The sequence below is a fragment of the Anomaloglossus baeobatrachus genome, chromosome 1, assembly GCF_048569485.1.
Source record: "Anomaloglossus baeobatrachus isolate aAnoBae1 chromosome 1, aAnoBae1.hap1, whole genome shotgun sequence".
Classification (NCBI taxonomy): Eukaryota; Metazoa; Chordata; class Amphibia; order Anura; family Aromobatidae; genus Anomaloglossus; species Anomaloglossus baeobatrachus.
In genome coordinates this window covers 116258167-116272290 of record NC_134353.1, presented here as the reverse complement: position 1 = coordinate 116272290, position 14124 = coordinate 116258167, and the positions used below count along the sequence as shown (strand labels likewise).

Genomic DNA, 14124 nt, shown 5'->3' with positions numbered 1-14124 from the left:
CGAGGACGGATATATCCGCTGTCTCCTGCCGAAACAAGGGCCATGTCTACCTACATCACAGAGAACCTGGCAAGGGGATTCATTCGGAGATCCTCCTCTCCTGCTGGAGCAGGCTTCTTCTTCGTTAAGAAGAAAGAGGGAGACCTACGCCCATGCATTGACTACCGGGGATTGAACCAAATCACCGTGAAAAATAAATACCCCCTGCCGCTCATCCCCGAATTGTTTGATCGGCTTAGAGGAGCTCGTGTGTTTACCAAGTTGGATCTTCGGGGTGCCTACAACCTGGTCCGCATCCGCTCTGGGGACGAATGGAAGACCGCGTTCAATACTCGCGATGGGCACTATGAATACTGTGTGATGCCCTTCGGCCTGTGTAACGCACCAGCAGTCTTTCAGGAATTGGTGAACGACGTGTTCCGGGACCTTCTCTACGTCTGTGTGGTGGTGTATCTTGATGATATCCTGGTCTTTTCCCCGGACCTCCAGACCCACAGAGAGAACGTGCAGCTGGTACTACAAAGACTGAGGGAGAATCGTCTGTACGCCAAGTACGAGAAGTGTGTCTTCGAGCAGTCTTCTCTTCCCTTCCTGGGTTACGTAATCTCCGATACCGGCCTGCAAATGGATCCGGAGAAGGTCTCTTCCATTCTCAACTGGCCCCCTCCTTCTGGACTGAAGGCAATCCAACGCTTTCTGGGATTCGCAAACTATTACCGTCAGTTCATCCCTCACTTCTCTGCTCTGACTGCACCTCTCTCCGCCTTGACCAAGAAGGGGCTAATCCAAAGGACTGGTCACCTGCGGCCGACGCCGCGTTTGGCTCCCTGTAGCGGGCATTTGCTTCCTCCCCTGTGCTCCACCATCCGGAGTTAAACCGACAGTTCACCTTGGAGGTGGATGCCTCCTCCTCGGGAGCCGGAGCAGTGCTCATGCAGAAGTCCTCCTCCGGGAAGATGGTTACTTGCGGTTTCTACTCCAAGAGCTTCTCAGCGCCTGAACGCAACTACACCATCTGTGACCGAGAGCTATTGGCAGTCAAACTGGCTCTGGAGGAATGGCGCTACCTTCTGGAGGGAGCAGTGTACCCCATGATCATTTACACGGACCACAAGAACCTGGAATACCTGCGGTCCGCTCAGCGACTGAACCCACGGCAAGCCAGGTGGTCCTTGTTCTTTGCCAGGTTCGATTTTCAGCTCCATTTTCGACCCGCGGACAAGAATGTACGCGCAGATGCCTTGTCCAGGTGTCCAGGAGCAGGAGGAGGAGACATCCCAGCCCATCATCTGCCCTAGTAAAATCATTCCGGTGGCCCCTGTCACCCTGGCCCAGATACCGCCCGGGAAGACCTATGTCTCTGAGACTGACAGGCAAAAAGTGTTGCACTGGGGCCATGCCTCGAAAACAGCCGGCCATGCTGGTCAGAAGAAAACATGGAGTACAATTGTACGTCACTACTGGTGGCCATCCCTTCGCACGGACGTCGCTTCTTTTGTCTCAGCCTGCTCCTCTTGTGCCAGGAACAAGATGCCCAAACACCTGCCATATGGTCGTCTTCTGCCTCTGCCTATACCCTCCGTTCCGTGGCAACACATTGCGATGGACTTTATTACGGACTTGCCCCTGTCCTCCGGACACATAGTCATATTGGTCGTGGTGGATCGGTTTTCCAAAATGGCTCATTTCGTCCCTATGGCTGGACTGCCCTCTGCCCAGGAACTCGCTGACGCTTACATACAGCACATCTTCCGGTTGCATGGCTTTCCATTACACATTGTGTCCGACAGAGGAACTCAGTTTACCTCCCGCTTCTGGAGGGCTCTCTGCAAACATCTGGGAGTGACTCTGGACTTTTCTTCAGCCTACCATCCTCAGTCGAACGGCCAAGTGGAACGAGTCAATCAGATCTTGACCTCCTTCTTACGTCACTACGTTAACGCCCATCACGACGATTGGTCCACGCTTCTTCCTTGGGCTGAATTCTCCCATAACCACCACGTCAGTGAGTCCTCCTCCAGCTCTCCCTTCCATGTCGTTTACGGACTTCAGCCTTCCGTCCCTTTACCTGTATCCTCTTCCTCGGATGTCCCTGCTGCTGATGCTGCAGTCCGTGACTTTGCAACAATTTGGGACTCTGTCAAGGCGTCCCTTGGACGTGCTTCCCTGCGGATGAAGAGACACGCAGACAAGAGGCGTCTGGATCCCCCGTGTTTCTCTCCAGGAGATCTGGTCTGGCTTGCTTCCAAGTACGTCCGATTGAAGCTACCATCATACAAGCTGGGTCCTCGCTACATTGGGCCGTTTAAAGTCCTCGGCAAAATAAATGAGGTCTCCTACAAGCTGCAGCTCCCGGCCACGATGAGGATACCCAACTCCTTCCACGTCTCCCTGCTCAAGCCGGTTGTCCTTGGTCCCTTCTCCGCTGCTGCCAGTTCTGCTCCTCCTATTGCTGATGATGACATCTATGCGGTAAGGGATATCGTGGCCATGAAAACCGTACGGGGCCGACAGTTCTTCCTGGTGGACTGGGCAGGGTATGGTCCTGAGGATAGGTCCTGGGAACCCCGGGAGAATGTGGGTACTCCTCTGATACGTGCCTTCCTGTCCCGGTTGCGGGGAGGGAGGCGTGGGGGGGGTACTGTCCCGCTCCCCGGGTCCCCTGCCTTGCTTCCCGGCTCCCCTGCCTCGCTCCCCGGCTCACCTGCCACGCTCCCCGGCTTCCCTGCTTCGCTCCCCGGCTCCTCTGTTAGGCGTCCCCCGCTCCACAGCCTCCAGCCCCCATCACCTGCGGTCCCCAGGCGGCCCGGTCCCGCTCCCGGCGCCCGTCGGCAGCTCTGCTCCAGGCCGGCTCCCCTGCTTCCTATTCACCGCTCCCTGCCCTGGCTTCTGGCACCCGGGCCTCGCGCATGCGCATTAGGGCGCGTGCGCGGTCATTGACCCTCTCTTAAAGGGCCAGCGTCCACTGACAGGATATTGAACACACAGGTACAGGGTATAAAGGGGTTTAATGTCCAAGTGGGCGGGGCCTGTTCTTCGTGTTTTCCTAAGCTAGGAGTCAGGTCTCCTTGTGTCTTGCGGTATACTTACCTATCTCTCTCCTAGAGCCGCTCCTGCCTCGCCATCCGGTCCTGACTATTCCTGAAGCCCGAACGCTGACTGTCTGCCATCCCGTCAGTCCGTACCATCTCTGATCCCTGTGGTGATCCGTCCTCTCGCTCCATCGGTTCCGGACTCTGCCTGACAACATCTCGGCCTCCGAACCTGAGCTCCGTCACCCGGACTACCATCAGTGACTCCGTGGTCCCAGGGACTTCTCCACTCCACTCTTTTGAACGGACTGTCCTGCTGCCTGTAGTGCTCCGGCTACCGGACCCCTTGCCTTCAGTGAGGTGTTCGGCCCAGTGGATCCACCTCCTGGGTCTGCCCGTCCACCTGGCCCTAACAGGATACATCGTTACCGATATCGCAGCGTGTAAAGCCCCCTATAGAGTAGGGAAAATGGCTAATGTGACTCAATTTGGCCATCTTCACTTATGGGTGTACTTACTTTTGTTGGCAGTGGTTCAAACAATGGCTGTGTGTTCAAGTTAGTTAGAGGGGACTCCAAATTTACATTGTTATACAAGCTTGTACAGTGAAGAGTTTACATTGTATCAACGTGTCAGATCTTCAGCGTTGTCACATGAAAATATATAATAAAATATTTACAAAAATGTGATAGGTGTACTTACTTTTGTGAAATACTGTATTTTCATAAATAGTCGCTTATTCTCTGGCCTATATCTCTGGTCTTGTGTTAGCACTTCTATTGTCAGGATACTTGGTCCATAGGTTGATGTTTGACTGGTGCAGAAAAGCTGGTGTCCTACTTGTTTGCACTTTATATGTCTTCTATTGGAATAATATCACATCTTTAGCCAGAATGAAAAGTCTTAGTCATATAAATGATCAGATGAAAGTAATGCTGTTATTAATGATAACTAATAATTATATATTTTCACATTTACAGCTGATATATGGAGTGATCATTCACTTCAAACAGATCCAGATCTACCACCAGGTTGGAAGAAAATCAATGACATTGCAGGAATCTACTATTGGCACATTCCAACTGGAGCAACCCAGTGGGAGCGACCTGTGTCTGCACCAACAGAGCTCCCAGGGTCACGAAAAGGATCCCTCAGCTCTGTTACATCATCACCTACTCCAGAGAATGAGGTAAAACATTTTTATTTTAATCCAGTTATAAAATATCCTGTTGTACTGGTGAATTAAAGGGAATCTGTCACCAGATTTTTGCCACCTAATCTAAGAGCAGCATAATCTAGGGGCAGAGATCCTGATTCCAGCAATGTGTCACTTACTGGGCTGCTTCGTGTAGTTTTGATAAAATCACGGTTTAATCAGCAGTAGATTATCAATAGAGGACTACTTGGCCTGCTGCCAGGTAGTCAAGCATATATGAGGTCTGTATGACCCCGTCCCCACCACTGATTGGTCGCTTTCTGTGTACACTGTATATGAACAGAAAGCTTCCAATCGTTATTGTGGGCGGAGTTGTACAAATCCACATTCAAATAACTGCTAGATCTGCAGAAAAGAAAACAGTGATTTTATCAAAATGACAGCAAAAGGCCCAATAAGTGACACATTGCTGGAATCAGGGTCTCTGTCTCTACATTATGCTGCTCTCAGATGGGGTACCAAAACCTGGTGACAAATTCCCTTTAACCTTTGTCAGGCTGCATAATTTTGCCAAAATTTCTCGACCCCTTATCTCGGAAGGGGGTGGAGATATTTTATTGAAATTTGGCCAATATATTCTGGACCAAAACTGCTGAGATGTCACGAAATTTCAGCCCTCTACGGCTTTTCGAAAAAAATAATTATTGCAATTTAAAAAGGGAATAGTTACAATTGTACCTATTCAGCCGGACAAAGGTTAAGGGTGGGTTACACAGTATAACAATAATTGGTACGTACAAACTTTTTTTTCTCTATATCACATCCAAGTATAATATAATCATGGCCAATAATCAAAGTTAAAAAAGGCTAATTTGTCAATAATCTGATCTTTTATGCAGGCATCAAAATTGTCTGCAGCGCATACTTGTAAATGTGTAAATGGGATGCCCCCCGCAAAGACTCCAGTTTTAGTATGGAGTTTGGGGAGAGGAGGGAAAATTTTAAAAAAAACAACAAAAAAAAATGTAATTCTTGCCCTTGGCGCCGCCTTCCGCGACCCATCGCCCTAGGCACTGGACCTCCGGTGCCTAGTAGTAAATATGGCCCTGGATGTATTGCTGTAAAATGTATGAGAGAATGGGGTACAAACAAGCTCAAGGATCTGCACTAATATAGTGATTTCGTTCTTTTACGTGCTAATTATTTATTTGCCTTTTTCTCCAAGGGGTTAGTATTCATACTTGTAACCAACTTATTCAGTTTTATGGTGTCTTTGATTTAGTCTTTCCCTTCTTCAAAACTGTATTTTGGTTATTAACGTTCTTAAAGAGGGTCTATCACCCAGTCTATCACCCGGTCAATAGTGCCCAGTTATATTATTCATACTGCTCCCTTGTGTATTCTGGTTTTCTTTAAATCCGCTATACGGTTTCAGAGATACTGTATGGGCCTTCTTATTTAGTGCTACTTTTTAGGATTTTTACCAAAGGGGCGGTGTTCATATGATTCTCTGGGGGTGAGTCTTTAGGCTGCTCTACATTATTATGCTGTGAGCCACGCCCCCTTGGTAAAAAACATAAAAATTAGTACTAAAAAAAGAGTATAGAAAAAAAAAACCCTGAAAATGATTAAGATGCACAGCAAAGATGGAAACATTTCAAGTGCCGTTAAAAGGGTATTCCCATCTCCAAGGTCCTATCCCAATATGTAGTAGGTGTAATAATAATAATAATATGAGCAAATACCTCCAATTAGAAATGTAGTATAGTTGTTCTGATATAGCCATGTCTCTTACCTCATATGCAGGGCATTGCAGCTTAGGTATCCATGGTTATGACCATACACAACTGTCACTATATTTGTGGTCGTAACCATGGATACCTAAGCTACAATGCCCTGCACATGAGGTAAGAGACATAGCTAATGAAGAGAACTATACTACATTACTAAATGGAGGTATTTGCAGATATTATTATTATACCTACTATATATTGAGATAGGATCTTGGAGATGGAAATACCCCTTTAAGGGCATGTACAGATTAAAGTCAGTACAGTGGATCTGAGAAATGATAACAGAAAGAGAATTCTTAAAGTGGTGTTCTTCTACTGGACAACCCCAGTTTAATCACTTCAGTTTGGACCTCCCGCAATTTCACCATTTTAATGCTGCTGTTCCTTGTAGGCCACTTGACATTGTAGTGTCAGGAGACCGCTGCAGCCAGTCAACGGCTGTTGATATGTGGAAGCCTTTATGATTTCGTCAGAGTGGTCATCCGCTCTGAAGGAATAGTGATGAGCTGCAGACGATTAGTGGTCGCTGATTGACTGCAGGGCTGCAAAGTGAGTATAGTAGTAACGACGCCGCTGGAACAGTGTCGCTGCAGGAGATGAGTATAGATTAATTTTATTTCCTGTGGAGCTCTGAAGGGATTAAACAGTGATTGTTTGGTAATGGACAACCCCTGTAGTAATCTGTTAGGCCTCATTCACACGTCAGTGGAAAACACATTTTTCACGGCCAAGTTGAAGGGGCATTTGGCGCTCCGTGTGCCGTGGTTTTGACACACATGTGTTCTCCGTGTGCTATACTTGATAGCACACGGAGATCAAGAACTTTTTACTCACCCGTTCCCATTGCTGCTGTCCGTGGTGCTGATGTCTCCACACTGCGGTCACAATTGCTTGATAAAAACGCATTTTTTACAGTCTGTGTTGAAGGTGCGTATGACCCTCCGTGTGCCGTGATTTTGACACACTTGTGTCCTCCGTGTGCTATCCGTGATTGCACATGGAGATCATGAACTGTTTACTCACCTGTCCTCGACACTGCTGTCCATGATGCTGATGTCTCCAGGGCTGCGGTCACACTTGCTTCTGGGTCCACAGTGCAGTGAATATGCAATAAGCATAATGAGTGTGCCCTGAAGCAAGTGACAGCAGCACCAAAAACAGCAGAGCTGGAGATAGGTGAGTATAGCAATTAATTTTATTTCAAAGACGTGTTTTCTTTGGTACATGTCACATGTACATTTGTGGTCCATGTGACATCAATGCTGTTGGGGAAAAATGGACTTGTCTCCTCGCGGAACATACAGACACGCAAGTAGACCACACGGACACACGGTCTGTGAGAAATCACTGATGTGTGCGCAGACCCATTGATTTTAATGGGTCTGCATATGTCCATGATTCCGGTACGAATCAAAATGTCGTCATACGCACCAGAATCACTGACGTGTGAAGGAGGCCAAAGATGTAGGAAAAATATAGGAGAGGGTGCAAAGATATACTTCCAAATAAAAATTAATTATAAACCAACTCATTACCAGTCCTTAGAGCCACCGTTCCACCTTACATATTTTCTTCTCTGTCTTCGGTCATCAATAATTCACCCTTTCAGCTCTGCTCGTTCTTAATGATATATTGGATCTCAGGGTCCTGAGATGTAGGATTTACGAGACGCAGGGTCCTAGTCTTCTAAATAAAGGTTGGTAGCTATGGAATGAAGAGCGGAAAAGTCTTTAATATGCTGCCCCGAATCACCGACACCAGGATGTGGTAGGGTATAGTCTGGTAAAGACTGTGAGATAAAACAGAACATTGCTTTAATTTCACACTTCTTTAGACAGATGGGATTTGACAGGATCCCTTCAGGGACGCTCCATATCTCCAATGTACAAACAAGGTGCATCAAATATTTACTTGGACCGTCTCCAGATACGGCTGTGTTTCTGGCTGTGTCTACCTTTCATTTCCTCCCGATATAAGTCCTTCATTCATATAGTCGATGTCTGTATATAGCCAGGAAAGTGATAGGACATGAAATAAACATTATACCCTCCCGAGTCTGAATATATAACTGCAGCCACCAATACATTATTCTTGTATGAAGCAGACATGCAAATTTCAGAGTCATACATTTTTGATTCACTTTGAGGCATCAGATTGAATATTTGAAATTAATGTGGATTGAAGTCATCCTCTGTCATGCATGAAAAATGGAGGCGAGGTGATAAATATTTAATAGGCAGAGAACATTGCAGGGATATTAACAGGGCACATCACTGTATTCTCTTTATAGTGATCATCACCAAAGAGAGAATTGTAAGAATATTCCCAAAAAAATGTCTAAATAGCTTACATGGAAATATTACTACTGTAAGGGAAACACTGGAAAACTGTTATGTTAGGTATGGGGAAGTAGCAAGCGAGTGGCGAAAGGTAAGGGATGGGGACCCCTGCGTCTAGGGAAGGGGGAGGTGGTGACCCCTGACCAAACCTACAGCTAGTCCCTGGGGTTCCTCACCACCCTAGATAGGTTCCACACTTGTGCATCAAGCTGGATACCGGACCCTAGGTATCCGTAGTTCTGGACCCTAAATATTCAACGGGTGGGATGAGCTCTTCATCAATTCCACTAAATACTAAAGAAGACACAAGGGGGACACACAGGGGAAAAAGCATGAACTACTTATCCACAGATGACACAGGCAGGAGTTCAGCAACGATACTACAGATGAGAGCAAGCCACCTGCTTGCAACCACAGCTAGAATGAACTGAATAATATCATCAGCACCAGTCCAGGAAAGAAGGGAGTATTTAATAGTAATACTTAATTAATAATTTTATTCATTTATATAGCGCTATTAATTCCACAGCGCTTTACATACATTGGCAACACTGTCCCCATTGGGGACCTGGAGAACCCGGAGGAAACCCACGCAAACTCGGGGAGAACATACAAACTCCTTGCAGATGGTGTCCTTGGTGGGATTTGAACCCAGGACCCCAGCGCTGCAAGACTACAGTGCTAACCACTGAGCCACCGTGCCGCCACCAATATAATGATGATGATCAGCAGCTGGGTGGACGGCGAGCGTGTGCTGGGTCCAAAAGTGGGAGAGATGAAAATCCAGCAGGAAAGCTACCAATTACAATGAATACTGACAGCAGGAACAATGGAAAGTCAGGGAGCATTCTGTGCAGCCAAACGCTGTGACCTTCTACAGCCAGAAAATACATGACTGTCTGTCACCCGTGACAAAAACATAAAGAGGGCACTTCATAATCCGTTCTTGAGGAAAAGGCTGCTCGACGATCACGACTCTTAAAGGATTATTTTCATGTCTACCTTAAAAGGCCAAAACCTAAAAACTATTCCTTCTAGCTCCTGGTTATCTGAGGCGTTGATACAAAAACAGTCAAGCATAGCCGCGAAATGCATGGGTTGTTTTGCCTATTCTTTTTTTGTAAAGCCAATATTTTCTGTAGGAGAAAAACTGCCCTTGGAGGGAAACATGCTTGGTCCCATTGTAAAGAAAGTGTTAGAGAATTGCCCTATAGGTCCTGTCACAGGTGTGTCACTGGTAACAGACAGTCATTTGGTTTCTGGCCATAGAAGGTCACAGTGTTTGGCTGTGCAGAATGCTCCCTGACTTTCCATTTTTGCTGCTGTCAGTGTTCATTGTAATAGGTAGTTTTTCTACTGGATTCATCTCTCCCCTTTTGGACCCAGCAGGTGGTCAACTTCTACCCAGCTGCTGATCATCTTCTTTATCTTTGTGCTCAATATTTCTTCCTTCCTTGGACTGCTGCTGGTGATATTTTTCAGTTCATTCAAGCCTTGGTTGCAAGCAGGTGGCTTGTACTCCTCTGTGGTATCGTTGCTGAAATCTTTGCTGAACTTCTATCTGTGTCATCTGTAGAGAAGTAGTTCATGCAATTTCCCCCTGTGTGTCGTCCTTCTGTCATCTATAGTGTTTAGGGTTTGTCTAGGGTGGTGAGGGATCCCAGGAACAGAAGTAGGTTTGGTCAGGGGTCACCATCTTTCCTTTCCCTAGACAGAGGGTTTCCCTTTCCTTCACTTTTCACCTTGCTTGGAACTTCCCTGTACCTCGTGTGACGGGTCCTAAGGGACATAATGAAAAGTATAAAGAGACAGAAAAAACTAGGACCATCTGGCCTCAGTGGTCCCGGATGTATGTGTCTGAAAAATAATTGTATAATGCCTTGTGTACACCTTTAGTTGCAGAGGTGTCACTATCGTGGGTGCATGGGATGCAGTCACACCTAGGCCCTAGAACCTAAAAGGTCCGGTGCTATTGAAGTCCCATGATAGCTGGGGGCCTTGGTGGAGTTTTTGCATTGGGGCTCCTTAATCGGGCTTTACACGCTACAATATATCTAACGATGTGTCGGCGGGGTCACGTCGTAAGTGACGCACATCCGGCATCGTTAGTGATATTGTAGTGTGTGAAACCTATGTGCGATTGCAATTGAACGAATAAACGTTGATCGCATACACGTCATTCAAAACCTAAAAATTGAACATCGGGTTGTTCAGTGTTCCCGAGGCCGCACACATCGCTGTGTGTGACACCCCGGGAACGATGAACTGCAGCTTACCTGCGTCCTGCGGCTCCCGCCGGCTATGCGGAAGGAAGGAGGTGGGCGGGATGTTTATGTCCCGCTCATTTCCGCCCCTCCGCTTCTATTGGCCGGCTGCCATGTGACGCCAAACGTCCCTCCCACTCCAGAAAGTGGACGTTTGCCGCCCACATTGAGGTCGTATGGAAGGGTAAGTACGTGTGACGGCAATTAATCGTTTGTGCGACACGGTCAACAAATTGAATGTGTCGCACATACGATGGGGGCGGGTCACATTGCATACGATATCGTATGCGAAGTTGTAAGGTGTAAAGCAGGCTTTACTCTTTGGTTGTATACAATTTATTATTAAAAATCCATTAATATAGTAATGTTCCTTTAAGGGACTTAAACACGTAGACAATATGTCCCCAGTTGCAATACATAATTAACAATTTATGAGAATTCACACAGTGTAATACTGACTAATACGAAGACCGAGGAGATATTGAAATCATTAATATGAGCTCAGTAGCCGGATGACTCACACCATTCCTCTCATGAAGATTTCCCCAGAATAAGAAAAATAATATCTCAACTTAGAGTAGCACTCCGGGGAGTTTTTCTGTTTCCCCGCCAGAGTGGTATCAATAATGTATGATCCCTGTGTATAGGAAAATACTTACCTGCCGCCATCTTCTGCTGCCTTCGCTCCGGCCTCTTCTGCACCACTTGGCTACCGGATCACTCCAGTGTTTGTTGGGTGGACTAGAAGTCTCTTCTCAATGTACAAGACGCAGAACAAGGCTCTCCCACATAGGCCTAAGCCAGACGGCATGAAAATCGGTGCGAGTGGAGTGCGATGAAAAATCGCATTCCTCTTGGACCAATATTAGCCTCTGTGCCAGCACCCATGAGCGATTATTTTCTCAGCCCTAATTGGACCAAAAAAACAATTGCAGCATGCTGTGTCTGTAATGCGATCCTGGTTTCTCTCGCACCCATTCAAGTCTATGGGGCGAGAGAAAAATCACACTGCACTCGCGGTACACCAGTGTACCGCGCGTGCAGAGCGAGAATCGCAATAGCCGGCTACGGAGGAGAGAGGGAGAGAAATCCCTCCCATCCCATCTCCAAGATCCTATCCCGATATGTAGTAGATTTTTTTTTTTTTCCAGTAAATAATTTTTTATTGAATTTAAAGGCATAGTGAACAAGATATTGCATATACCACATGCAAGAGAGCAATAATAATGATGTTGAAACTTATCTAAATATTCGGTTCATTCAGAAAATGCTGTATCAAAAGAATACTTTCACAAGAATGTGACATAGTCTGTTAAGAAAATAAAGCAGATAAAACATATCAACTTAAAATAGACCTTACTATGGAATGTAATCTTATAGAAACATGGATATCAATATTAAATGTAAAGACTAAATGTGAGTCAGAAAAAAGAAATAAAGAAGGGAAAGATAGAAAACAGGAAGAGAAAGGGGTATGAGAAGAGGAAGGGGTAGATATGGGTAGATCCATGGTAGATAGGGTGCCCAAAGAGCCCCCTCGCAGAGATAGACGTACTTATTCGTATGTTGCGAACATTAGCTACATGTCAGAACCTGTAGGGGGAAAGACCCAGGTAAAACCCTCTATCTGAGCCAAGATGTACAACCTGAGGTCCCTCGGAAAAGAGTCCAAGAAAACCAAGTGTTAACATATTTATCCCATTTGTCACTATCGTCCGCCATCAGGGATTCCATACATTCTAGTCTATTTATCTCCTCCAAAAACCGATATGTAGTAGGTTTAATAATAAAAAGAATATAATCAATTAGATGATGTAGTATAGTTAGTTATATAATTATAGTTATATAATTAGAAATGTAGTATAGTTCTCCTTAAAAGCTATGTCACTTACCTTATGTGCAGGGCATTAAGGCTGCTTTACACGGTACGACCGATTGTGCGATTTCACAATCGATCGTACCCACCCCCGGCCTTTTTGCGTCACGGGCAAATCGCTGCCCGTGTCGCACAAAGTTAGTAACCCCCGTCACACATACTTACCTCTCGTGCGACCTCGCTGTGGGCGGCGAACGTCTACTTCCTGGAGTGGGAGGGACGTTCGGCGTCACAGCGACGTCACACGGCCGCCGGCCAATAGAAGCGGAGGGGCGGAGATGAGCGGGACGTAAACATCCCGCCCACCTCCTTCCTCCCACATAGAGCCGGCGGCGGCCGCGGGAGGCAGGTGAGCTGCTCATCGTTCCCGTGGTGTCTCACGGAGCGGCGTGTGCTACCACGGAAACGATGGTCAACTAAATCAAACGATATTATGGAACCTAGCGAGCAGTACCCGACTCACGATTTGTGAGCGATACTGCGTCGCTAGGAGGTGTCACACAGGACGGCATCGCCAGCGATGCCGGATGTGCGTCACAAAAACCTTGACCCCGACTATCGCACGATAGATTGTCTGATGTAAAGCAGCCTTTACAGTAGCTTAGGTATCCAAAGTTATGGGAACGCGTATAGGGACAGTTAGTTGAGTTAGTTGCTTGTGGTCGTAACCATGCATACCTAAGCTACTGTAATGCCCTGCACATCAGGTAAGGGACACAGCTTATCAGGAAAACTACACCACATTTCTAATTGGAGGTCTTTGCTAATATTGTTATTATTACACATACTATAAATGGAGATGGGAATACCTCTTTAACTTTATTTTTCTTTAGAATTTATCAACATCTTTGACTTTTTTCTTTTCAGAGATTCTGTGGACATTGTTGATTTTTTTCCAATTTGGTGAATACATAAATTCTCCAGGAAATAATAAATCTTGAGCATTGTTTGGTATAACTCCACATTGTCACAGTTGTCTCTCTGCCATGTGAGACTTGTGACAGACCCTGGACTTGAGTCATTTCCATTCTTGACTCTCAATATGGAACGTGTTTCCTTTCTTTTGGCAGTTATAGGGTTAATGTCAGTTTGCTTTCCAGCAGCTTCTGACTCCTGCTCAGGTGTTTCTGGTTTGGCACCACTCCTATATATCCCCTTATATACCCTCTGCTATCAGCAGAGAGTGCCAGTTATTCTCTTTGCCATTTGGATACTGGTCTTGGAGGTGAGAGGAGCTGCTGATAACCCACTGCTGATGTGGCTGCAGTCTTGTTGCTGACTGCAGCAGTCTGTTGTGGTGTTTTCCCCCTGTCTATTTTCTTTTCCCGGTGTGTTGTTTCAGTGCAGCGGTGAGGCTAGCGTCTTTCACCTGCCCACTCCCTAGCCAGGAACTGTCTAGAGCGGGAAGACTAGCGTCCTTCACCTGCCCACTCCCTAGCCAGGAACTGTCTAGAGCGGGAAGACTAGCGTCCTTCACCTGCCCACTCCCTAGCCAGGAACTGTTCTAGAGCGGGAAGACTAGCGTCCTTCACCTGCCCACTCCCTAGCCAGGAACTGTTCTAGAGCGGGAAGACTAGCGTCCTTCACCTGCCCACTCCCTAGCCAGGAACTAATGTAGGGTCTTTTTAGGGCTTCAGGTTCCTGCTCGACGATAGGTGAGGAAC

At 46.6% G+C, this 14124-nt stretch overlaps 1 protein-coding gene across 11 annotated transcripts in view; it reads left to right on the top strand.

Moving 5' to 3' along the window:
- The window catches only part of APBB2 (amyloid beta precursor protein binding family B member 2), a 556523-nt gene that overhangs the window by 320001 nt on the left and 222398 nt on the right, over window positions 1-14124 (top strand). For all 11 annotated transcript variants that reach the window (XM_075346992.1, XM_075346989.1, XM_075346988.1 and 8 more), the window contains one exon: window positions 4013-4221. In XM_075346992.1, coding sequence (XP_075203107.1) covers window positions 4013-4221 — 209 coding nt within the window. The remainder of the gene's footprint in view (window positions 1-4012; window positions 4222-14124) is intronic.